At 40.8% G+C, this 27,924-nt stretch overlaps 1 protein-coding gene across 18 annotated transcripts in view; it reads left to right on the forward strand.

The window, feature by feature from the left end:
* The window catches only part of NFIA (nuclear factor I A), a 443,145-nt gene that overhangs the window by 331,805 nt on the left and 83,416 nt on the right, over positions 1–27,924 (forward strand). For all 18 annotated transcript variants that reach the window (XM_083510331.1, XM_083510336.1, XM_083510327.1 and 15 more), the window contains exons 4-6: positions 5,817–5,891; positions 17,802–17,919; positions 25,632–25,759. In XM_083510331.1, coding sequence (XP_083366457.1) covers positions 5,817–5,891; positions 17,802–17,919; positions 25,632–25,759 — 321 coding nt within the window. The remainder of the gene's footprint in view (positions 1–5,816; positions 5,892–17,801; positions 17,920–25,631; positions 25,760–27,924) is intronic.

The raw sequence follows: 27,924 nt of genomic DNA on the forward strand, positions 1-27,924 counted from the left end.
GTTTAGCTTTTTGTTCAGAATATATTGCAGCCATACCATTCTCAAAACCCTGGCCTACCCCCATCCCATGAAGGTTCTTTCTCATAAAACTCCAAGAAATGTTGTCAAAGGCCTTCTCCGCGTCCACAAAAATCAGTACTGCTTTAGTGTTTATATTCACCTCTAGCTTTTCCAGAATGTCTATTACATTCCTTACATTGTCTGCCAGGTGTCTTTTGGGGAGAAACCCTGCTTGGTCCTTATGAATCTTCTCCATCAATACTCTTTTAAATCTTTTTGCCAAAATGTCTGCAAAAATTTTGTAATCCACATTGAGGAGTGATATTGGGCGGTAGTTCTTAAGTTGGGTCTTTTCAGTCTCTGACTTTGGTATGAGTGAAATATATGCCTCTTGCCACGATTCAGGGGCCCTTTTTCCCTCAAGGATCTCGTTGCACACTTCTCTTAGTGGTTGAATTAGCCATTCCTTCAACGATTTGTAGTATCTGGAAGTCAATCCATCTGGTCCCGGAGATTTGCCCAATTGCATGTTCTGAATAGCAGCCTCTATCTCCTGTTCTGAGATTCTCTGGTTCAACTCCATCTTGCTTTGATGAGAGATGTTTTGTAATCCATATTTTCCAAGGAATTTGTCTATATCTTCTTCATTTTGCGGGCCTTGAGTGTAGAGTTTTTTGAAATAACTTAAAAAGCAGTTTCTAATTTCATTAGGTTTAGTTATATTCTTTCCATCCACCTCTAGGCTTGTGACTGTATTTAGTTTCTGCCTTTTCTTCAATTGCCATGCCAAAAGTTTGCCACATTTATTTGCTGATTCAAAGGTCTTTTGCTTCATTTGCTTTATCTTCCATTCAATCTCTTGGTTCATCAATTCCATATATTGTGTTTGATATAACTTGATCTCTCTTAAGATGTCCTGAGATTTTGGTTTTGTTCTTAATTTTCTCTCTCCTTCCTTTATCATTTCCAATATCTTCTCTTTTTTCTCATTTTGTTTTTTCCTCTTTATTGAATTTTGTTGAATCAAGAATCCTCTCATAACCGCTTTACATGCATCCCAGATCACTCTTTTCTCCACGTCGGTCCTCAGATTTATTTCGAAATAGTCTTTTAAAGTCTTTTGGGCCTTCGTAAGAATCTCCTTGTCCCGAAAGAGGGTGTCATTCATTCTCCATCTGAATTGACCAGTTGTTGTAAGTTTCATCTCCATCTTCACGGCGTTATGGTCGGAGCAAGTTTTTGGGCAGATTTCCACTTTCTTGATCTTTGGAGCCATTCCACCAGTAACCCAAATTTGATCAATTCTGGTCCAGGTCATCATTGCTTGGGAGAAGAAGGTTCCCTCTCTCTCCAGAGGGTTCCTTGTTCTCCATATGTCTATCAAGTCCATATTTTCTGTCATTTCGAAAAAAGTCTTAGGGAGTCTCCCTTCTTTACTGACTGTTAGTCTTTGTGCCTTGTCCATGTTGGTGGAGACCACACCATTCATGTCTCCCATGATTATCATATTGTAATCCAAATAGTCAGTGAGAGTTTCATGAAGTCTCTTAAAGAAGTCAGATTTGCCTTCATTTGGTGCATAAATTCCAACCACTAAAAATTTTTCTCCTTGAACTTGTATCTCCACTGCCAAATATCTCCCTTGTTCATCCTTAAATATCATTTTTGGAGCCCATTTTTCCTTCACATATATTACAACTCCTCTCTTCTTGACCTTGTCTGATGAAATAAATTCTTGTCCTAGCCTTTTATTTATAAGTAGTCTCCTGTGGGCTCTGGTTATGTGGGTTTCTTGTAAACATATCAAGTCCATTTGTTCTCTGTTCAATATGTGAAATACTTGTCTTCTCCTCAAAGGCACATTGAGTCCATTACAATTCCAACTAAGGAATTGCAGAGCCATCTTGTTATTTTTCTAAGGCTCCTCCAACAGCTCCAAGTTGTTGCTCTTCTTCTGATGGTGGTGGTTTTTGTCCAGTCGAGAGACTCAGGATCTCCAGTGCTCTCCTCTGTTCTCCAAGTACGTCCACAATCCCCTTCTGTAGCTCCTCCTGATATCTTGCCAGAAATTTTTCTTTATCTTGAATTGTCTTTATTTTTACCTTCTTTAACTTGTAGTCAAATGACAGTCCTTGTGGGAACTCCCACCTGAAACGGATGGAATTTTTCTTTAGCAAGAGAGCTAGGTCCTTGTAGAAGTTTCTTAAATCCAAAATATGTTTTGGGATGTCTTTGAAGAACTGTGCAGTTGAATTTCCAATTTGCAAGGCCTTTTCAAAGTGTAGTCTTAATATTTTGTCTCTTTCCTCCTTGGATCTGAATGTAATCAAACAGTCTCTCGGGGTCTTTCTGTCTAGCTTTTTTCCCAATCTAAAAGCAGTCGTAATTTTGAATTCGTCTTCCTCAAGGTCCCAGCAGTCCACAAACTCCCGTGTCAGATATTCCACAAGGTTGTCTCTTTCGTTCTCCGGGATCAGTCTTAATTTTAAGTTTCTCTCTTTCCTCTGTAAGTCCCACAAGGCCAAAGTTGAGTCATGCTCATAGACCTTCTTGGCAATCGGCTCTAATTTCTCCTGTGTCTCTCCCGCCGTAGCCTTGGCATCTTCCGCAATTTGACGCGTAGTGGCATTTTCCTCGACCAGTTTATTTATAGATTCTGTATTCTGGTTTAATCTTACTGAAATTTCTGCTAATTTTAGTGTGTTCTCTGAGGTCTGTTTTGTTAAAGACTCCAAAGTTTGGTGAATCTTAAGCAGCGCATCTGTCACAGCTTCCATAGAGGCGGCTGTCCCTTTGTCTTGTCCTGTTGTTCCTGCTGCTCCAGTTGTTGGGCCTGAAATTGATCCTCTTTTCTTTGCCTGTTGTTGCTGCAGCTGTTGTTGTTGCTGATGGTGCTTGGTTTTAGCTCTTGTGACTATCTCTTCTTGTGGGCCGCTCATGTCAAGGTCACTTCCCACGGGAATTTTCTCCCTTGGAAAGTTCCACTGTCAAGCTGTGGCAAACTTTACTTTATCCTCTAGAGGGAGCAAGTCAAAATGGCCATAAAGCAATGTTCCGAGTACAAAAAGCAGGGGAGATTGTCCAGAATACAAAACAGGAGCTTAACACAGTCCAAATCAATATTACTAAAAAGCTTGTAGCTTTAAGCTGCCACAGTTATCCAGTTTGTATTATTTCTTCTTATGCTACAGAGTAGCCAGACACTGTGGGAACTTTGTATCAAGATATCACTTTACAGGGAAAAGTCAGTTCAGTGTGCTAAAAGAAAAGGCAGACCGTTTCATGCTTTCAGCTGGGTGAGACGGCAGAGATTTTTAACTTCCAGTAGGTCATGCAATTATTAGTCCAATTCACCTCCCCTCTGCCCTGCTAGCTGGAGGGGAGATCAAAGGTTCAAATGTCCGGTTTAGCTGATTAAAGAGCTGGTTTAAACGGATGCAGGTTTGGAGCTCCGTTGCTTTCACTTTCATGCAGTCGGGGGGAGGCAGACTTCCTTTGTTTAGATCTCCCCCGTTTTTAGTTCAAATTTTAAAATTTATAGGGTCCCAGTTATTTTTCAAATCTTACTCACGGGAATTCAGTCCAAATTTTGTTTTCAGGAAGGAATCGGCGCTCTCCGCTAATGGCGACGCGGCTTCACTTCGCAGGCTGGGTAGCGACTCTCAGCACCGCGCTCGCTCCCGGTGTCGCTTTCACGGTACCGGGGGGCGCAAAGGTGCCCACCGAGTCTCCTTGTTCTCAGGCTTCAGCGCCTGGGATTTTAGGGGTCCCCCGCTTGCCGTAGCAGGTAAGACCCGAACTTGCGAAGCAGTCCTTCTCCGGAGCTCGGAGCTAGGACCGCCATTAAGCGCTGGCACCGACCGGAAGTCCATAAAAGGACACATTCTACTCATGTAAAAACATGCTGATTCCCGGACCGTCCATGGGCCGGATTGAGAAGGCAATTGGACCGCATCCAGACCACGGGCCTTAGGTTGCCTACCCCTGCTGTAGAGAATGTGCAGAATGACCATGGTGAATGTGCATAATTGCTGGTTATTATGCACATCTTTCCATGGCTATTCTATACAATTTCCTATAATCCTTATTGATGAGAATATACGTAAGGCTTACATTCAGTAGTGCTTGTGGATGCAAACATTTCCTATGAGTTTGTGAGCATGCACATGCCTTACACTGGGAAGTAATTTATGTATTTGTGAATGCGGTTCACAATTGTAAAGCCTGCATTGATTTTGTGTTCTGAGCTTGATACTCTGCCATTCAGGTTAGCTGGGTACCTATCTAGGAGAAATGTTAGCTAATAACACCTGGTTCTTACTGTTTGCTCAAACGCTATAAACCTGGGTTATAGAAACGAAAATAATGCTGGCAGATTCAGGATTCTGCTGGTGCCAGTGGGCTGAAGAAATGTGCTTCCAGCCCTACATTATTTATTGGGAAATCAACTTGAATGTGTTGCTTGAATGGAGAATGTACAAAGGCTGCTTCTAATAATGCTATATCAATACTGAAACACTTTAACAGTAATGGACCTGCAATTTTAATTTTTGATAAATCAAAATAAATCATTCGAGTTCAATTAAACCTTGCAGGCAAAATAAATATAAAAGTGTGTGCATATGGGTTTTTTGTGGGGGGGAGTTATATTATGCAAGAACTTAAATAAATAAAAAGTATTTTCGGTAATTTGGAAATGAAATCAATGAAACTGAAGCTGAAGGAATTTAGTATGTCTGGGCATAGCAAAGCTTTATATTACATTAAATAATATACGTGTGTGTGTGTGTGTGTGTGTGTGTGTGTGTTAGACTTGGTAATCTTAATTAGAACAACCTTAAAATGTATGCCACTTATCCTATGGACAAGAACAACTTTACAGTTCTTTTAATAATCCCTTTATCCTCAGATTTCTTTGACCCTGATTTCAAAAGCAATAGGTCAGGCTGCCCTATCAGCCACAGACCTCTAATTGAAGTCCTGATATGTACTGTATGAACTATAGTATCTGGTTCAGCAGAATTCCTTGTTACCCGATTTGCAGTTTGAAGGCTTCTTGTTTTGTAATTGATTATACCCAGAAAATTAAATTAACATTTGGTGATAGACATGTTTTCATAGAAAAGGGGAAATACTGTTATGGGAAGTGTAATAACATTTTGATATAAAATATCCCTTACACAAATGAAACCGGCAAGCAAGCATACGCCTTGTCTCTTAAAGAAATTCAGAGGATTAGAGTTAAAGCTTTCTTATGCAAAGATTTGGTTTCTGTTTTGAAAAGCTCATTTTAAAGAGTTTTTTTTTCTTTTTATGTGAAAAGCATTCATTTTCAAGATTTTTTAACAGCTGCTATTTTAAGATTTCCCTAATGTAACCTCAGAAAAGAAGAGTACATCTTTAAATCTTGTTTTGTTTGAATGAATGAGTAGATAATCCTGATCAGATGTTTCTTTAAAGAATAATGTTTAAAACGATTAAAGAACTTAGCTGTCCCATCTGATTCCTAGGTACAGTATTTTAATTTCAATTGTTAAGTCTTTAGGGTCATCTGAGGTAACTGTTTATTAAAATGAGCTTCTTTTGTTTCAGATTTCCAGCTGTGATGCTTTAATATATACAATTCTCCCTGTTAATCTGTCATATTAACTTTCCTAAACTCTAACCATATATCTGCCTACCTAAACAGCAATTAGTGATAAGTGGAAAATTAAATATTCAATTTCATTCACATTAAACAGATAGTGAAGTATTTAAGAATACTGTCATTAAGTGCTTAAAATTAATCACATCTATAATTTTCTTGTGTTTTGTAGGACATTTGGGCTTCCAAGACAGTTTTGTCACATCAGGCGTTTTCAGTGTGACTGAGCTAGTAAGGGTCTCACAAAGTAAGTATAATTTGTAGTTACATTAGAATATCTTACTTTGACATATTTCTTTCTCTGATTCCTCCATCCCTCATGATTACTATGCAAAACGTTTTATGAAACTGATCATTCATTCTCCGGTTCACCATGCCTTACATCAAGTAAATCATGCTATATTTCTAATTAGGTCGGATGTATCATATTATAGTCATAGGGTCCTGATTTTACAAAAGGACGTTGTTCATTCTGAAACCTGCTGTCCTACAAATTGCTGTAGTAGAAAAGCAAAGCATGCATGCAGACTCTAGCCTGATGCAATTTGTGATGTTACACTGATTAAGGATATATATGGCCACCGAACGGCACTCTAGAAGAAACTGCAACTGATTGGGTTGCTTTGTCCTGCTAGTCCCAATCGATGGGAGGGAGCTGCTGTTGTGTTTCTGCATAGCTATTGTGTGCCACTGTTGTTTGCTATTTATTTATAACAATATAATAAATAATAATAATAATAATAATAATAATAATAATATGCAGAATCCCTAAGCTCAGGCATGGCCAAACTTGGCCCTCCAGCTGTTTTGGGACTACAACTCCCATCATCCCTAGCTAACAGGACCAGTGGTCAGGGATGATGGGAATTGTAGTCCCAAAACAGCTGGAGGGCCAAGTTTGGCCATGCCTGCCTAAGCCATTTACATAAAGCACAATAAAGATGTTATCACACACACACAAAAACACTTCTACACTGTGACTTGAAGCAGAGAGGAGCTGGGTGACCAACTACGAGGAACCCTGAGGGCTAGAAAGTTGGTATAACTTTGCATATATGTTTCTGTGTAGAATGTGCTCGAGAATTGACAGGCTTAGTGGAAGAAGGTATAAATGGCTGGCTCTTATCCATTTGCCCTCAGAATAGAGGGGAAACAAATGCTGATTGTTCAGTACACCTAGGAACAGGTCGGAGCTCACCGATGTGTCAGGACCCACAGTTTGAGAACAGTTGCGTCACATTGCAAATATTTTCAGAGCCCATTTCTACATTTTTGAAATTAGAACGTTAATGTTTAACCAAACTTTAAACAGTCGGTCTTTTAATGCACAATAGCATAGGCTTTGCATTTGCACCACCTGTGTACATGCATGTGCAATATCTGTTTGATGTAACACTGATGATTTATACAACCAGTGGTTTAGCAACCTTTAAATACAGATTCATGCACAAATATGGGGTCATGCCCAGTCTTTTTGAAAATAATGATTCTTGTGCTGAAATATACGGTCATTCTATGTAGAATGTGAAGTATCTGATGCTGGAATTGTATGGAATTCTGTCTCTATGAAGCTATTGCTTTTGACCTTTAAAGAATGCTAATATTCTTGGTCTGAATGACATTCTGCAGTATGATCATTACCAGTTTGTCAATATTCACTAACAACAGTGAATTAGGAGTACCTGTCACCACCCTGTTCAATTGATCAAAGGTTCCTTGATTGTATTTTACTATGACATAATCCAGACAGTCCAAGGAGAAATGGACTCCATTGTCCCAGGGCTCAAGAAGTTAGTGCCTTGCTGATTTTCATCTCCAGTGAAAAACTACATTTAAATCATAATCTAACTCCAGTTAATTATTACTGCCATTTTAGGAATGCTTTTGCCAGACTTTTCTCTAATTCGGGGGGGGGGGGGCTTAATTTTTCATTTGCTCCAACACATATTCAGAGAAATGTCCATATTCATTTCAGTGGAAGGTGCCAATCTATATGCATAGTTTATTACACATATGGATCACTATCCCATTAAACTAAATGGAGATCTCTGTGTACATTAGAGATCTATATGCCCATCTGGTCACACTTAGATCCTCGTGTTGATGCAATAATTTTAAAGTACTGACAGAGGGATCCTCCCCACTCAAACACACGCATCCACACTACTCATATCCACACATCAAATTAATAAGCTTATTTTTCACCTGCTCTAGTTATTAAACTTCTAGTCAATATCTTACTTTATAAATCAGTCTATTCAAACAGTAAACCAAACACAACAAGGATGATATAATTTATTGCAACTAGAAAACCTAGGAAAAAGTGAATCTTGTGGTACTGCTGCCTGGCATTTGACTGTCTAGGTGTGCAGCCTTTGGTTAGACTCTTCCGTTAAAGCAACAGAGAACAATCTGTTTCACTGTCACACAAACAGGTGAATTGTATGTAGCGTCTCTGGCAATAGGAAACTAAAATGGAATGTATGTTTTAGATTGGCATAAGGTGGCACCCTAGTGTTTGAAACTTGCAATAATTCAACTACTGTACAGCATGAATCATTATTGCTTAAAAAGCAATAAAGCAGCGAGCTCTCATGTACAGCATGACTCCCCACAATCACCTTGGAAGGTCAAACCTCCTCTTTTATCACCTTTTGACCTGAAGATTTTGTAAGGCTAGACAGATTTCTGGTTTGGGGCTGTATCACAGAGGCTGAAAGTGCAGGATGGGAGGGAGCAAAAGGTATTGCAACAAAGAGGTCCCAGTGAACTGGTGGTACGTTGTGACTACTGCCATTGCAGTTTTGAACTTGGTAGAACCTTGGGGGGGGGGGTTATTGGGTTGTTGTTGTTTTTATTTTGATTATGTAGTTTTATATTTTGATTTTATCCTGTGAACTGTCCTGAGACCAGCAAGTATAGGGTAATATCATCATCATCATTGATCCCAGTCTGCTATAAAGTGGTCAGGATGGAAGTTGACACAGTTTATCTCTGGCTTAAGATATTTGATTCTACAAAAAATCCAACAAATCTAGTTTGAGGCACCGAAGCCTCCTGACTAGAATGTAATGTTGTTGGGAAATTAACATACACAGGGATTTAACATGGTCATTTCTGTGGAAGCAAGAAACAAGGAGAGGGATTCAACATCATACTGTGTCAATTGTTTTGCCAGTGCAAGCATTTCAGCTTGTCATATGGAATGGTTCCCTCCTCCCCTCCACTCACGCACTGTTCTGGGGGTTTTCTTGACCGCCCCCAAGCCAATTTCAGGGGTGTGGGGCATACTGAGGAAGGAGAGATGGGAAAGCTCCATTGCACAGGCGAAAGTCATTGCTCAGGCTTCCATTGACGGAACTCATTAACTGAATCATGCCCTGAATTATTCACACTGCTGAAAGCTGGCAGGAAAGGCACAGTTTGTTTTTTTGGTTTACCAGGACCACACAAACATGTGGGCTTGCAAAAAGGAACTTGGAGCACTTTGCTCTTCCCTGATCTTTTTTATTTGCTTGCTGCACTGAGCAAGTTGGCATGTCATCCAAACGCAGGCTTGTGGTTAAGTTCTGTCCAGACTAACCACAAGCTCTAACCATGGTTTGGTTTTGACTACAGCTTATGGTTAGCGAGGAGAGAGCTTAATCATGGGCCTGGGTTTGGACAACATGCTAAGTGAAATCTTGGATTAGCTCAGTACAGCATGCAAAGGTCAGGGAGGAGCAGAGTGACGCGTTCCCCTTTGGATACCTGCAACATCCACATGGTAAGGTTGGGTTACTGTGTTCTGCGAACCAGACCTGTGTGTATAGAGTGATTTAAGCAGACCTTAGGATCATGCAGCCTGTTGCAACAGATCCCTGGATCCAGAGCAGCAGCAGTTTTCTCAATAGCTGAAACCTGAAAATGTAGAATGGCTACCGGCAATTAGTCACTAGTCAATAAATATGAGTGCCAGAGCACTTTTAGGTAGAAATGGCAAACAGGGTATGACCTTAGCCAGGGACCTTTGTGGTTTGGCTCAGAACCTCTTACTGTGCTTGGAATAAATAAAATCATGATAGAGTGCCTGCGGTTATGCAATTCCCCCTCTTTAACTAGTTAACCACTAGTGGAAAGGCTTCACCTGTTGTATTATATTGAATAATTTGGTGAAATTATGCAACCTTCTCAACTGTCACTGACTTCATTTCAATTTAAGCGGTGTTCAGGATTGTTCATACAAACGCAATCTCAGCTAGGAGCTGATTTTGTATGAGAAGTGCTGAATGAAAGATGATTGACCAGCCAGTATTTTGAAGGGTTGTATCTCTTATATTCTGCTGCAAGATAGCTACACTGTTTCTCCTTGCACAAGCCTTTGAGTTTTCCGCTGTGCTAATCAATATTGTAAGAGGAGTAGTTAAAAATCAGCAGCATGAAACTAAACGCTAAAGAAGCTAAGTTCATATTCAATAGCAAAGCACTACTGCCCACAGGCTACAACCCGAGTTTGGCTATGAAAAGGCAGACGCGAAAAAAGAAAAATTATAATACAAAATAGACGGCAGGCTTAGAATCAACCGTTGCAGTGACCTTGCCTTTTGTATGCCATTACACAATTCAATGGCCGCCCACTCAAACCTTGCTCTCAATCAATATCCTATTAAAGCAGCACAAAAAGTCTCCATAAACTTAGTGGTTAGCTATGTTTATAAATGGAATTCAGCATAATTAGCTGGTCAATAACATACTGCACTAGTAATGTTAAAATGAGCACCACACATTTAATATCTGTGATATTCTACAAGGCTTTGCTACAAAAGCTAACATAACAGTCTACAGCAGATAAAGGCCTAGCCACAGATTTCAGCCACATTTCCCACAACTTCTTCCTTTCATGCTTACTAATCAGTTTATGAAAAGGCTAGCTGGTTAAAAGGCACGCTTGTTCCTCAGGTTTACCTCCATTTAACCCTAGAGACACCATCACTTTGCTGCTGTAGTTATCAAAATATCTATATATCTATTTGTGAAGTCAAATCCTTCTTTGGATAATCTTCACACTTTTAAAGAGATTAAGTAAGTGCCTAATTAGAGCACAGATCATGTTGATTTCCAGAAATGGGGGCTTTTGCCAACTTGCCACAGTGAAACAGGTAAATACAACAACAGCAAAACTGATATAAACACGGCCTCCTTCCTTTAAAACCTCCTGAGCTGCTAACTGTAAGAGATCTGACTTCATCTGATTTAAATTAGCCCTCCGATGCCATTGTCTCAGGTGCTGAAGTGTTATGGAAATGCTTATGAACATTCTAATTGGTTAAAAAATAAAATGAAAGCATCATCCCAGTAGGGCTAGGGCCATAGGGGTCTAGCTGTTGGTGCTGAGTAGGATGCAGCAGAGAAGGAATAGACAGAATTAGTGACATTTTTGTAATTATTATACAAAGCCTATAAAAAAATCTAGAAAAAATCTACAAAAAATAACAAGGTGGAATACTGTGTATAAAAATAAAAGCTACATGGTTCCCCATGAAACATAATTTAAAAATTAATAAATACTGGTTGGGTTAAAAAAAAAATTCCAAAAGAAATGGCTCCAGGTAAATATCTTTGGGTCTCCTACTCAAATGCAGATCCTCAGAACAAACCTGTGAGGTAGGACAAGTGGCCAACATTTATTCAGCTCCTTGGCTGAATGGGGACTTGAACTTGAGCTTGTCTTGTTCTTCCCTCTGATCATTGCATCACATTAGACAAATACTCAAACTATTTTTTCCAATTATTTATTTGCATATATCAATGATTTTTATTAATAAAATGGCAAAGATTTAATAGTACTGATAGTAGCATATTTTTTGGAACCTTTGGACTGGGGTGACTCAGGCAGATTCATATGGCACTCCCAGTGATTGAAATGTATCCCATGTGTAGGGAAGGTTTGTGACCAGACCACCTAGTCAGCTGAAACTGGATCCCAAGGCAGCATTAGTTCAGTTAGACAAACTTTACACACATCAATCAAAGGAGAGCTTGAAGGAGAGACTAAGTCTTCAGTAAAGCTACCTTACTGTGTGTTCATTTTGTCCAGATATCCATTTCAAATGGGATCTTTGTACAGGTGGGCTATTCATTGGGTTGGAATCGATGCAAAACATTTAGAGATATCTCCCTAGATTTCAGTATCCTTTCTTAATCTTGACAATGGTTGTTTCTGGAGTCTTTGTGCTGGAGAACACATGGAATTTTAGTATGGTTCCATGGTATAACATCTTCTGTGTAGCTTCCTTACCCTAAATGCCACTCAGTAAAGAAACTAGATTTTAAAAACAGAATTCTTCCTTTGTAAAAGGAGCATAATTAAAACAGGTTCTCCAGGGTTCACATCATAAAGCGAAGGAGAGGATTTTTTAAGCCAAGCTTTTGAGACAGATACTAATGCATGTCACAGAACATACAGCCATTCCTAGAATCTTTTGTGGACACTGCTTTCATTCTTTCAAATGTCCCTAAAACTACAAAGCCTACAAGCCTTCTCTTTCAAAAACATATTCCAAAGAATGAAAATTGGGATTCCTAGTTTTGAAATATAGCTGCCAGTTTATATGCTGGCTACAATAAATAAATAAATGGTGGGATCACTGAAGATTATCATTGCCGACTTAATGGTCCAGTTCTTCATATGGCTATTTGTACCTTCCACCTCTAGCATGTGGAAAACCTCTGCACTCTGGAAGAGGGATTAGCTCAGTTGAGCCAGAGATTTCAGTTGCACCTTGGGGGCAACCAGAATGAAGCATTTCTGCAAAAGAAACTGCTGAGTCCTTCTAGCTATAATGGGTCTATAGACATATTTGGCAGATGGACTTACGATGGCAGAAGGCCAGCGTCCTTGCCTCCTTTTCTACCATGATATTTTGTCTGTCCTTGTAAGCTTTAACACAAAAAGGTAAAGCAGACAACTGTGTATTTCAGCCTCAGAGTTAAAACACACATCTTTGCAGTTTCAGCCTCCTTTCTTCCCAGGGAATGGAGAAAAGTTAACCAAGTTCTAAACACATCCTGGATACAGGCTTCCCTTGTCCCTTACATGATTAGTTGAAAAATGGTGCTTACAAAGATAAGTAACTTGAAAATGGGCACACAAAGCCCTTTATTGCCAGTTAAACACACAAATACAGAGGAGAGAAGCTATTTCATTCCATCAATAAACAATTCTCCTAGTGCTACTAACGTTTATGACGTTGGGTTGCTCCTACCATGATCCTGCTTCACTTATTAAAAATTCTGTAGAACCTTTTAAATGTGCACATTCTGGACCATTTTATTGCATAATAGGAAAAGCTTTCATTCTTAGTTCTCTGTATGGCGAGGACCCACATTTTAACTATAAAGAGAAGCTTCTGATTAATGTGTTTATTTTGCTTTCAGAAGTCTTACCTTCTGCACATATGCTACAGTATGAAGCAGGTTATGTGTCTTTTACCACAAAAATTAAGTGAGGTGCTTAGGAACCTACAAATGAAGAATTTTCTATCCCGATTTTCCAAGGTTTCTTAAGAGAAGCTGTGACTCTTTGAGCCCATGGTTGGAGCCTGATGGGGTCAAGACTAGAGTCTTGCAGAGGGGAAAAGGACAGAACCCATAGAAAAGGTTCTGTTCATCTGGGGCAGTAGTAGAAAACCTGTGTCCACTCCAAGTGTTGTTGGGCTCCCATAAACCCTGACCTTTGCATATGCTGTATGGGTGTTGTTGTTGTTGTTGTTGTTGTTGTTGTTGTTGTTGTCTTTTACCACTTTGGTGTTTGCACCCTGGACTCCTTTGCGGGGAAGGTTGGGATAGAATTAATACTATTATTGTTATTTCTGAAAACAACCCCAAAACTGAAAAACCAGCCGAGCCAGTTGAAAAAATAGTCAATCCCATCTATCTCTTCAAAAAGAGTCTAGTACTATGTAATAAAAGTTGTACTTAAGTGCTTAAATTCCAAGTAAGTCACAGTGTAGTGTAGTGTAGTGTAGTGTAGTGTAGTGTAGTGTAGTGTAGTGTAGTGTAGTGTTAAGTGTGTTGGACTAGGACCTGAGAGACCAGGTTTCCAATTCCTATTCCTACATGAAACTCCCTGGATGACATTGGGTTAGTCACTCACCCTCAGCCTAGACTAGCTCACAGGATTGTTGTGAGGAAAAATGGGGTGGAGAACTATGTACACCGCCTTGAGCTCCTTGGAGGAAAGGTGGGATAAAAATATAATTGTCATAAATGTAGTAAAGTAACAAATACAAATACTACCTATAGCATGAGTTGCTATTCCCTATCATGTCCTTACTCTTTCTCACATTGTATTCGGCTAAGTTCATGCAGACCTATTTCTCCGCCTGCCTCCCTTGATATCTGCATATCTCCAAAAGTATTTTCTTCATGAGGAACAATTATATTTAAGAGAGCTAAGCCTAGTAAAATGAGAACACAGAGAAACAGATGCTGATTGGAGTAAATTAATAAAGTAATACCATAGGAATATAGTAGGACTTACTTCTGAGTACACATGCATAGACTTGGGCTGTGTATCATTCCCCCCTCCACACACTTTCTGTCTTCAATAATCCTGTTTAATAAATATTATAGTGGCTTGGGAGCAAGATTTCTATGTACCTGCTTCGAAAAGACATTATTAACCTTTCAGTTTGGACTTCCATAGGTCTTGTGTGAATGAAAATTTATCAAGCAAAGGCTTTTAAAAGCACAAATAAGTTTGGCCAAGACTGCTAAAACTGTAGAGTGGATGCTGCAGAGTGTACCTTTATGATTGATTTCCATTCAAGTCAGACTGACTGCAGTGTGGTCATTTTTCTAACCCATAACTGCTCACACTGCAGCAGTTTGCTATCCGCAGGGTGTCTGAATTATAGCAGTCCATGTCCGTGTTACCTTTTACACAAATTACTTACACTGGTTTCTTTTTCCATGCAAATTCATCAGTTTTACAGCCTCTTGTCTCTGCTGTCAGGAAACTCTAGCAGACAGCACAAATTGATAAAATGAGTTAATTTTACAATGGTTGGGTTTTTTTAAAGTTTCATTCACCCGTTGCACAGGAAGCATATTGTAGTTAAAGGAAGACAGCAAATGAGTTTAGAGTGTTCTTGTAAATTATTTCCCAAGTTAATTTCTTCCAAAGATCATTAAAGGCTGGCTCCCATTTTAATATCATTGCACTCCTTCCATCCTGTGCTTTTAAAAATGCATTGCTATCAATGCATCTCAGTTCAGTGGCTGTCCTTAAACCACGGCTGAGAGTACGCCATAGTTTACATGAGAACTATATAAGTAAGCTGTGTGAGGATTTTGTTCTTTGTATTGCCCATTATTCTTGTACTTCAGCTGCAGTCTGTAAAACACTAAGTACATAGTTGCTCCTCAGCTGAAGATTGCAGTTTAGCATATTGCATACTCTACATGTGGAAAGCTCTCAGTTGATAAATGCTGGAAAGCACCTCTGCCCAAGACCCCAGAAAGCCTCTGCCAGTAAACACTGTCAACTGGGCTGGATGGACTTGCTATAAGGCAATGTTATGTTTATAGCACCACTTTAATCCTAGCACTGCAAACAGACATTTGTGCATATGCAGCTAAAGTGGCATTGCACAGAGGCGGTGGTTGGCAACCTGATGTCCTCCAACTATACTGTTCTGTAACTCCCATCAGCCCAGCCCATGTGGCCATTCAGCAGGGATGATGGGAATTGAGGTTCAGAACATCGACAGGACACCAGGTTTCCTGCCCCGGTCACAGTTGTACAGGAGGCAACCCGTCAGGGCCGTCTTTACCCAGGGGTGCAAGGGGTGTGGGGCACCCAGGCACCAGATTCTGGGGGGCACCAAATGTACTCTGGGGGGGCACCAAGTGTATACCTACTGTATACCGGTCCCTCTTGATCGGCGGTAGTGAAAAGCAATGGAGAGAAAGTCCCCCCACCCTTTGCTCTGTTACTCCGTAGTGTCAAATATTCCCAATGAGTCAGGAAACAAAAGCAGTTACAGTGGTACCTCGGGTTACATACGCTTCAGGTTACAGACTCCGCTAACCCAAAAATAGTGCCTCAGGTTAAGAACTTTGCTTCAGGCTGAGAACAGAAATCGTGTTCCGGCGGTGCGGCAGCAGCAGGAGGCCCCATTAGCTAAAGTGGTGCTTCAGGTTAAGAACAGTTTCAGGTTAAGAATGGACCTCCGGAACGAATTAAGTACTTAACTCGAGGTACCACTGTATTTCCGCTGTGTCGTTGTTACAGGTGAGCAATTTTCCTCCCCCCCAAAAAAAGTCAACAACTTTGGCTTCCCCACTCCCAGAAAAAGTTCAACAACTTTGAGTTCACCGCCCCTAAAAAAATTGGGAACGACTAAACTAAATTTGGGGGCGCTAGGCGGATCTTTGCACGCCAGTGGTGCATATGCTAAAGACAGTCCTCCAACCAGTTCTTCTCAATTAGCTACAGAGACGGCCCTTGTTGGCCATGGACACGCTAAAGGAACATGTAAATCAACCTTGATTGCTTGCCACTTGCTGAATGTATTAGATGTATGAGAATTGTAGTACTTTGATATTTCACATATGCAAATCATTTATGCAGGCAATGAGTTGCTTCATGCACAGTGTCAAACCATCGGTTTGGCTATTCTTAGGCTTGCATGCTTCCTCCACCTGATTCAAACCCTGATTTCCTTGTTTGGCAGACCTTAGGTCATTGTTAGATCCAAATTAGCAAACTATAGTTTCCACTTGCCCTTGAAACCAGAATTGGGAATCTGGCTTAGATCTAATGCCCTAACTATGGTTTGGCTATTACACCCAACATGACTTGCCTCCGTTCAGTGGCCCAAGACATTTTGCACGCTGGGTAAACAAGTATATGGCACCCACTCACACCCATTGGTGACTTGATGGGCTTGAGCCAATCATTGCATCTTACCCTAATCTAACTCACTGGTAGCGAAGATAAAAACGGGGAGATTGCACACATTGCTTTTAACTCCTGGAGGAAATGGAGATTTAAATAAAATAACACTTTGAAAACTGATATGTGGTCTGCTGTCATGTAATACATTCTTGGGAATGGCTCTGATTTTATGCCACAGGATGTCATGAAGCAGTTAACGGACTCCTGGAGCCCCTGGAAAGGGAGGAGAGGAGCTGTCTGTTTTTCTCCCAGATCAATCCATAACTGGCACAGGAAATATACATAAAGTTACTGTTGAGGGTGAACTGTGGTAACACCAGCTGGCTCATCCTGGCCTTGTCTGTTTATTGCCTGGCTGGGGATTGCCTGGTGATTCCTCCTAGCAATGGAGGCAGTTGCTGAATTGCAGAGGATGAAGCTGCTGCCTCTCTGCTTGTTATCCCGAACTCATGTCAAGATTGAAGTGTGTCTTCCCCTTCATTCTAGTCTGAGTTCAGGATTACAGGATTCTACAGTTTCACTATTGCACTAGCTGTTCATATAATGGCAGCAAAAAATAATAATTGTTGTTTAAGTGTTGGGGGGATGCTGTTTCTTTACAACAGGTGAGAGAAGGCTTTGGATCCCCCTCAACAACCAAGTAACAGCTGCATATTTATTGCGTAATAAAAAAATCTCTAGAAAGGCCTTTAGCAACTTCTTATGTGGATGATACCAGATCCATATTATTGATGGCAAGAGATTCATGACCTTCTGTTTTTAACACTGCAGAGAAAGGACTTCGTAATATCTTTGTGAAAAACTAGCTCATTACACACATTTGTAAAAGTCAAGAGAAAAATGTAACAAAGGAAGACCTTATCATGTGCACAGGACAGCAAACACTGAGAAATGCTTGGGAGAACATTGCTAAGGTGCTCAGTAATGCCAGACATGAGGAAACAGATATAAGAAGAAGAAGCATTCCTACAGTTTCTGAAGCCATTGAAATACATGATGGTACAAAATCAGACTTTGCCATCAGTAAAAGACCTTCAAAGAAGACCTTAATCATAAAGTTGCATAATGAACTTTTAATCTTGCTGATTACAGTGCCAATTAACTCATACCTTACTACCTACATGCTGGTAGGTCATTAAGGTGAAAGTGAATGTTTGAAATGTAATTCTTCCTTTTCCACATCACTTACTTACTTCCTTTCCTTTGTTTTCCCAGCACCGATAGCTGCCGGAACAGGGCCTAATTTCTCACTCTCAGATTTGGAAAGTTCCTCATACTATAGCATGAGCCCAGGAGCAATGAGGAGATCCCTACCAAGCACTTCCTCTACCAGGTAATTTGATCTGTGCATGATATTGGGTTATGGTTCAATCCCCCTGACTACATGGACATTTCAAAATGAGTAATGCTGTCATTTAGTGCTTATGTTGCCTGACATATTCTGCCTGAGATACTGATCCTTTGTAAAAATAAAGTGGCACCCATATACACTCTGGCGCTTTGCAGAGTTATACAATAGATTTTTCTTCTGCTTAATGTTGATGTAAATAAGGAGCCATTTCTTATCATGCCTGTCAAATGACTGATCCACTTTAGCTGAAAGAAAAAAATCAATCTGGATCATTAATATCATTCAAAATGGCAACAGGCTTTGGGCGTACTTGTAAATCCAATCTCTTGGAAAATCACTTGTAAATCCTTTTCTTAAGAAAAGGACCACAGTATGAAATAAAAAATATCCTTGCTGCAAATTAGCATCTAAGCCTCAAAATCAAGACTTATAGGAACCCAGACTAAAAAAATCACCTGCTTGGTTAAGTCACTAAATTCCTAAAGCTGTATCTGTAAGTTGATTTCTAAAGGGCAATTCCTCAAACTTGCATTGGTCTCTCTGTTAATGCCCTTACTGATTTATCTGGATCCTGCTGTTCAATCTCCTTTCTTGCAACGTAATGCAACCTGTTGTCTAAGAAGTAATATATCTTTACAGTTTGTTTGTTTGTTTGTTTGTTTGTTTGTTTGTTTGTTTATTATTTATACCATGCCTTTATCCCTGACAGGGACTTAAGGTGGCCTACAGATTTTTTTAAAAGCTAAAAATGTCGAAAAAAAATTAAACATTGATAGAATTATAACTATATCTGTCTGTCTGTCTGCCTGCCTGCCTGCCTGCCTACCTACCTACCTGCCTGCCTGCCTGCCTATCTGTCTGTCTATCTATCTATCTGTCTATCCATCCATCCATCCTTCCATCTATGCACACACACATATACTAAACATCAATTAAAACCATACAAGTAGTTACAATAAAAACAGTTCAGCACCAGTCCTTTCATTAAAAGTAGAATCACAGACTTGTAGAGTTGGAAGATACCACTAGGGTCATCTAGTCCGACCCCCTGCAATACAGGAATCTTTCACCCAATATGGCTCTCGAACCCACAGTCCTAAAATTAGAAGTCTTATGCTCTACTAACTGAGCTATCCCTCAGGTCCAGTCAGTTTCCCCAAACAGTGTTAGAACAAATATCCTTTTTAAATTATGGTGCCCAGAACTGGGGACAGTATTCCAGGCATGGTCTGATCAAGGCAACATACAGCGGGACACTATACTTTTGTTGATGCAGTCTAGAATAGCATTTGCTTTTTGTTGTCGTTGTTGCATCACACTGTTGACTCATGTTAAGCTTGTGGTCTATCATGACATCTATATAAGAAAACATCATTAGATCCCTTAGATCTATCCAATTACCGCCCAGTTTCGAATCTTCCATTCCTGGGTAAGGTGATTGAGAGAGCGGTTGCTGAACAGCTTGGTAGGTTTCTGGATGAAACATCGGCTCTGGATCCATTCCAGTCCGGCTTCCGCGCTGGTCATGGGACCGAGACGGCTCTGGTCGCCCTAACAGATGATCTTCGTAGACAGCTGGATCGAGGCGGGTCGGGGCTGCTGATTCTTCTAGATCTGTCAGCAGCTTTCGACATGGTCGATCACGAACTTCTGGACCACCGCCTCGCCGACATGGGGATCCAGGGCACAGTCCTTCAATGGCTGCGCTCGTTTCTCTCTGGTCGGGGACAGAGGGTGGCGCTTGGGGGGGAACTGTCATCCCGCCACTCCTTGGTGTGTGGAGTGCCTCAGGGTGCGATTCTCTCCCCGATGCTTTTTAACATCTTTATGCGCCCCCTCGCCCAGCTTGTCCGGAGTTTTGGGCTAGGCTGCCATCAGTATGCTGATGACACCCAACTCTATCTGTTGATGGATGGCCATCCTGACTCGGCCCCAGACACACTGATCAGATGCTTGGAAGCTGTGGCTGGATGGTTACGTGGGAGCCGGTTGAAGTTAAATCCTTCGAAGACAGAGGTCCTCTGGCTGGGACGGGACGATATGGGATTGAGGGGGCAACTCCCATCTCTTGCGGGGGTGCAATTAGTGCCAGCACCGTCCGTTAAGAGTTTGGGTGTAATCTTCGATACCTCCCTCTCCATGGAGGCGCAGATTGCAGCTATAACGAAGGCGGCATTTTTTCATCTCCGCCAAGCTAAGCAGTTGGCTCCTTACCTCTCTCGCCCTGACCTAGCCACTGTGATCCACGCGACGGTCACCTCCAGACTGGATTATTGTAACTCGCTCTACGTGGGGCTGCCCTTGAGACTGACCCAGAAACTCCAGCGGGTGCAGAATGCCGCAGCGAGACTCCTTACGGGGTCTTCGCTGCGAGATCACATTCATCCGGTGCTATACCAGCTGCACTGGCTCCCGGTGGAGTACAGGATCAGGTTTAAGGTGCTGGTTTTAACCTTCAAAGCCCTACACGGCCTAGGACCCTCGTATCTACGGGACCGCCTCTCCTGGTATGCCCCACAGAGGAACTTACGGTCCTCAAATAAAAACATCTTGAAGGTCCCAGGCCACAGAGAGGTTAGGCTGGCCTCAACTAGAGCCAGGGCTTTTTCGGCTGCGGCTCCAACCTGGTGGAACGCTCTGTCACAAGAGACAAGGGCCCTCCAGGACTTGACATCTTTCCGCAGGGCCTGCAAGACAGAGCTGTTCCACCAGGCCTTTGGTTAGGGCACAGCCTGACTCCCTCCTTTGGCAATCTTTACAATACTTTAGTTTATGGTTGCCATCAATTTTGATTTTAATTAATTCTTATGATGTTTTTATAATGTTGCACTATTTTAGTGCTGTTAGCCGCCCTGAGCCCGGCTTCGGCTGGGGAGGGCGGGATATAAATAAAATTTATTATTATTATTATTATTATTATACCTTTTTCACATGTACTACTGGTAAGCCAGATGTCCCCCATCTTGTATTGGTGCAACTAGTTCTTCCTGCGTAAGTGTAGAACCTCAAATTTATCCCTGTTGAAATTCATTTTGTTAGTCTTGGCCCAGTTCTCCAATCTGTTAAAGTATTATTGAATCCCAAATCTTCAGCAGCATTGGCTTCCTATCCCAATCTGGTGTCCTAATAATCAGAGTATCTTTTTCTAAGCACTCACAGACTGATCATTAATTATATTTTCTAGTACCAGTTTACTTCAGAAGGGTCCGCTTGCTGCAATAACCAAACATTATGCTGTGATATTACAGTTCTCCAGGGCTCAGATAGTGGAGTGACATTCCACATGATAATGTTACATGGTTTGTCAATGAAAGTCATGACTACTCTGTTGGGCTCATTTTTGTACATAAAAAAGAATGATAAAAGTCCAACAGATCCCTTGAATAGGTTTGTAACCAAACGGGTGTCTGCTATGCATTTGCATGGCCTTCTCAGTTCCATTAGACGTGTTCTCACCCAACCAGCCACTTGAGCAGTTGTTCACAAACTGAGTATTCCTGGATTAGACCCAATTTAATTTAGATGTGCTAATAGCAGTGTGATTGATGCTTGAAACACAACAGTGCAGAGGCAGTTTCATGGAGTTGGCTTTTTGTTGGAGGCAATTTCCCGTACAACTTTGGTAATTTCAACAATGCCAGTACAAATTCTGCACCTTGCATGATCTGGGCCTTAGTCAAGTGATTGCCAGCTCTCCATTAGACCTTGGCCAGCTCTTTCCTTCAGAACCTTAGCAAACATGTCTCTCTTTACCATGATTCTTGCCACTTTTGATCATTTCCTTTGAAGATATTACTTCACTGTTAGGTAATGTGTGCAAGCTGATAAAGTATATTAAATACACATGTGCTTATATAGTTATTCACATAGGTTACTCTGGCTTACTGCATCTTCCCACTATGTGTTACACTCAGCAGAGATAAGCATGTGGATTGTTTACACATGACAGAGCACCCAGTTGCTCCTACACGGAATTGATATGTAAAATAATGTAGTGTGAAGTAGCCTTGGTTCTGCTCAGCTGCAGTCAGATTTTTAAAAATATATTGACACCTGAAGCTAATATGAAGAGTTTGTGCTTACTTTCTACAAATACACCTCTGTATGGTTAATAACTTGCGATGACTAAGAGAATATACTATTTACTTAGTCAAAATTCTGAAAGTTGGCAAATAAACTATTATTATATAGCAGTAATCAGCATATTTATTTGCAAATTTGGCATTTTTGTGAATGCACTGGGCAATTATCATTCATTTATCAGGCTACACTTATTTCCATTACAGGAATAGACAGGTTATAAATGGTACTTAAAAGTAAAACTCAGTTGTCACTCTTGCATGCTTCTACAAATACCTTACACAGATAAGAAGCTAATTATAAACAACACCAGTAGTTAATAACTGCACAATATATTTGGGTTTTTCTCTCACATAGGTTACTTCTCCTTAAATGTCTTACCACTTACAGCTTTGCTATTTACAGCTAAACATTTTTATATGAAAGTATGTTCTGATTGATTTTGCTAATATTTACTTGTAAGCACATAAGCTTAAGACTATAGTGCTGGGGAGATTATCAAGGCAAGGACCGTGTTGTAGGCAAAAATGAATTGTGTCGACATTTTAAATGCCTTGATCAGGTTCCGACAATTTTTTTATTTTTATTTTTTGCATTTCTGGATTATGGGCAGAATATTAAGAATCTTGATTTTAATGTTTTGAAAAATTAAGTGTCTGGCCCTCATGAGCTTAGTTTATTGCATTTGGGAGTAATGATAAATTGTTAGTTCCAAAGCAGTGGGGAACCTTGTTGGCTCCATGGGCCAGATCCTTATCATGAGTCAAATTTAGCAAGTGGGTAGGGCCCCCTACGTGTCAGTCACCTGGCATCACAATGACATTAGATGATTCAGTGCTATGAAGTCTCAAGGAAGCAGTTTCCAACCTGCTTAGGGTTGGGTTTGGGAACTCTCCCATGTACCCAAATTGAGCAGGATTGACCCCTCCCCCACTCTCCTGCACCTCAGCTGTTCATAACAGTGTGAACAAACCCTTTGCAAGGCTTATTCTTCCCTCCTTCTCTGGCATGGTGACCAGGAACAGATTGGTAGCAACCACACATTTTCAGGTTTGGATAATCTAAAATTAATAGAAAAGTGTCTTATTGCCCCCGCTCATCCATAGTGGATGGAGACAGGGCACGTGTGAGCGTGAGGCATGCATTAATTCATTCCCATCACAATAACCCATGGTTTATGATCCCATCCAGACACAGCCACTGTAGCTACTTTTCTTCATACATGGATAGACTTCCATGGGTATCAGTAAACAAAGGGTCTAAAATAGGAGGCACAATGAAGAGGCAAACTTTATTCTCAGATACAAGTTCTAGTATCTTCTGATACCACAGAGATCTTGCTTCAAACGTCAAATAAGAAAATCCTTACTATGGCAAAATCCAAGAAGACTCAGTGTGAATTATCTCTATAAAGACTTCCGCCTGAGAGGAATTATGGCACTTTATTACCACCGCCATCCAAATGCAATAGATCTCTGATACAGAAAACAGCCTTCTCTGGCTCACTGAATAGGACGTTTAGTCAGGTAGCTTACCCTTGGGAGTTTCTGCTTCCTTTGTACATAGAAATGTGCAATAGACTCTATAAAGCTGACAATAGATGTAATATCTGCTGACCCTGTCTTGGAAAGTGAATTCAATAGGACATTTTTCCTCCCAGCCGCAGTCTGTTCCTCATACTATAGCTCAAGAAGCCGAGGGCTCCTGGCTCTGCAATTCCCCACATTACTCTGCCAGAGTCCGAGTCGACTGACCTTCAGAGCTCAGCATAAGGGTTATCTTTCCTTTCAGGCTTTGCTTGAATGTTACATGAGGGAGGAATGTATGTGGCAAGTGATGAGTAACAGTCTTTCTGCGTTTCACCTCTGCATCGCTCAAGTTAAAAATCTTTTTGGCTTATGAAGTGAATTCGGAATTGCTAAGAGAGAGAGAGAGAGAGAGAGAGAGAGAGAGAGAGAGAGAGAATAATCTCCAAGCAATGATTTCCTTGCCTAGCCACACTATTTAGCAAAATCCTCAAAGCACTTTTCTGGCTCCCCAAAGAAGCTGCCTTTATGTCAAATTTGTTCTCTCAATCTTTTCCTCATTTCCCACAGAATTTGCTTTGCTTATCCAGTTGTATTCTGTGATGGTTTGTTAATGTGAAAGAGAGGGAGAACTATAAAACCTTACTCATAATGATCACGTAATGACTTTGTTCCACGTAAAAGACCAGTCCATGTTAAAATGGAATGGAAAATCTTACTTGTAGCAGCATCTTACTTGTAGCTGCTGCTGCTGTAATTGTAGTAGTTCCTGCTGTTATAGTTGTTGTAGTTATAGTTGTTGCATAGACTAACAGTAACCTCATAAGTGGATCCTTACGTACTGAAATTCACACCAGCAACAGACAAGAGGGAGGTGCCAGCAGACTCAAGGCATTTTGGGGCCGGGGCTACATACCGGTAGTTCAATGAGGACTGAGCTTGCTATGGGCAGCTTAACTGACTTTGGGGCAGACAGGAATGGAAACGAGGCTAGAGGAGTGGGAAAGAAATGAAATGGAGTGAAGAGGAAATAGCTGGCTGGCTGGAACCCTAAAGGAGAACACTCCAACCTGCAACACTTTGTGCATGGTGCTTTTACAGAGTTGCTATGAAATTAAACTTCTTCATGGAATAAATGTCAGAACAATTCTCCTCCTCCCATACCACTGAAGCTCTGTAAAAATGAAAATGGGGCCACCGTGCAAACAAGTTATTGCTAAAGCTGAATTCTTAAGAAGGATGGAAATGGTTGGACTATGCAACCTGCTCTAAAATACTTTACCTTTGCAGCTGGAAGTCACATAAGCAGAGTTCAGGCAACCCGCCTCCTGCACCCTGTGGCCACATCCTCCTCCATCCTCTCGTGAGGAGTTCTATGTACATACCAACATACATACATACATACATACATACATACATACATACAGTTCCTCTATGCAAGAGGAGATCTTGAGGCAATCAGGATCCCCACCTTACATGGATGAGCTCCACAGGCATGTACATGCATAGTGTCCCGTTTCACACACTGAGCATCTGTACTGTTGGCCTTTACAGATTGAATACTATGTCTGAACACCCTGTTCACTTAGGCTCTGGTGTGACAAACTATAGGGAAACACTCTTGCACATATATGCCCACATGCTTAAGCTCTCATCCTCTTACATTTCTTTGTTGGCCGTCTCCAAAATAAATATGATGGATTATGGACTAGACTGTAGAGGAAGTGGGATTGTTGGCCCGGATTTTCCGCATGCCACCAAAAGGCAAACGGAACTGAAAACACCAGCAAGTCTTCAGCCAGTATACCTTACCTTCTCTCCCAGGCCTCTACAGGCCTCTGAACACATCCTGCTATTAGAAAGCAGGAGTTGACTTTTGTTCCAAAACACAGGACTGGAAGAGTGGAGCAAAGCACTCAAGGGAGACAGAAGATTAACAGGGCAGAAGAAGCAGAGTAGTTGCCATCACCTCTGCTTCAGAGCAAGGAAGTTCTCCAGAGCTGCAACTCTAAAATGCAGCCTGACATTTTGTCTCACTTTAGTTCTTGCATTAATGTCTCTCTCTGTGTGTGTTTCCTTCAATTCCAGCTCTACAAAGCGCCTCAAATCTGTAGAGGATGAAATGGACAGTCCTGGTGAAGAGCCATTTTATACAAGCCAAGGGCGGTCTCCAGGAAGTGGTAGCCAGTCAAGTGGATGGCATGAAGTGGAGCCAGGTAAATAGAGTCACTCAGGTGGCTTTTTAGGATTTCAAAGCTATCTTCCATGTATGTATGTATTTAAAAATTATTAGACTGCATTTCAGATTTAATGTACGAGGTAGTGTGTGTGAGATTACAGAAGTTGAGTGCTTCGGCAGCTGTAAATATTTTGATAATATTCATTCCAGTATTTTAGGCAAGCATTTGTAGTGTTGCATTATGGTTTCCGTGACTCTCAAGGCTTCTTTATTCCAAAATATTACTGAGAATTAGGTTGGCTTGCCCCCAAAGAGTGGCATCCTGCAATTTATATTATGTTGTAAAATGACAGGTGGGAGACCCTTTCAAACTATTGTTAACGTGAATTGATTTTATTCTGTAATGGCTTTTTAATGGCATTGCAGGAGAGGTTGTTTTGTCGATTTAAATGTTGGAAAGTTTGAATGAAGTCTTTCTACGTACCATTGATACTGTTGTTCCACTTCTGGATTTGTTAGTTACTTTTCAAGTCATCCTTTTGGCTTAACTTTTCTTGTGTCTCCTGCTACATAAATATCTTACCACTTGTCACAAAATCTTTTGCCTCTTAAAGGAAATTATATTATTACTTTTTAAAGTATAATTGCAGCTTATGGACAAAAGGCCCCTTGATTTTTGTTCTAAGTGATTCTTTTGTTATTGTTATTTCTAATTTGCACACAATTCTGAAATAAAGATGTTGATTTTGAATTTGTGAGCAAGCAAGCTAAAAGACAGTCATTCTAATAAATACTTGTCAAAGCAGTCCATTGTATTAAACCAGGGCTTGCTAATATGGTATCCATGGGTGCATGTGCAGCCACAGAGGCCTTCCTTTGTGCCCGCAGAGTCCCCTCCCCAACTGAAATTAGACTCAGGAGAAGTATTCTATTGTAGCCAATAGGCTAGGTAGCATTGTGTTCTTGATTGTGGTGTGTGTATGTGGTGTCCACAACAGTTTCTGCTGTTTGTAAATGTGCCAATGGACTCACAAATATTGGTGATCCCATTATCACTTCTGGTGCTACTCCATTCTCATGAAGCAGTTGCAATCTCTTAGGCCAACAATACGGAGAGAACTAAAGAACTTAGATCTTGCCATGTATTGTGGCAATGTCTAAGTTCTTAAATTGCTGTTACCCTCTCTGAAAACATGGGGTGAAGGGCAGGTAATTCAAAGTATTACTAGTAGTAGTAGTAATAAAAATAATAATAATGTGTTAATAGTAAAAGATGGAGGGAATGTAAGGATGAGTGGTTGGGCTTAAGGAAGAGCACTGTTGTTTAGAAGAATAGGAAGGAATACTATACAGTGGTACCTTGGGTTAAGAACTTAATTCGTTCTGGAGGTCCATTCTTAACCTGAAACTGTTCTTAACCTGAAGCACCACTTTAGCTAATGGGGCCTCCCGCTGCCGCCACGCTGCCGGAGCTCAATTTCTGTTCTCATCCTGAAGCAAAGTTCTTAACCTGAGGTACTATTTCTGGGTTAGCGGAGTCTGTAACCTGAAGCGTCTGTAACCTGAAGCGTATGTAACCTGAGGTACCACTGTAGTGCCTTTGTTTCATAATTCAGGGGGAAAAAAGTAATAAGGTGAAATGGGGTGCTGGAAGAAAGTGACTTGGCAAATTTCTAGTCATGAAAGTGGGGTTGCTGAAAAAGGGATAAAAGAAGGGAAGAGCTAATGATACAAAAGAGTATCAGAAGTTTTAGCATGTAGAGATGGTAGGATGCATTCTAGAAGAGTGATGAAATCTAAACTAACTGCTCAGTTTGGCAAAAATGATTTAGCAGAAGTCACCCAGCCCCTATCCTCACTTTGGCAAAAGCAACGTAAGACATTTACAGCTGTTTTCTTGGGCAGGCAGAGTTCACAGGTATGAAAAAGTTTCCACTTACTTTAACAAAACCATATAAAATATTGGATAACCTAAAGTGCTTTCCCAGTTTCTCTTAGAAAGGAAGTTAAAAATCCCATTCATTCTCAGGCAGCCTGCTTTTCACCAAGTCATATATGTCTTAAGATTATTTCAGTTTCATATTCTAGGCTGGAATGGGAAACTTCTGGATACTGTTGAACTCCCCAGCCAACATGACCAATGGTTTGGGATGATGGAAACTGCATTCTAGGGGAAACTCCCATAGGTGTTGCTTATGGGTG

This window comes from Podarcis liolepis (assembly GCF_965112155.1).
Source record: "Podarcis liolepis genome assembly, chromosome: 6".
Taxonomy (NCBI): domain Eukaryota; kingdom Metazoa; phylum Chordata; class Lepidosauria; order Squamata; family Lacertidae; genus Podarcis; species Podarcis liolepis.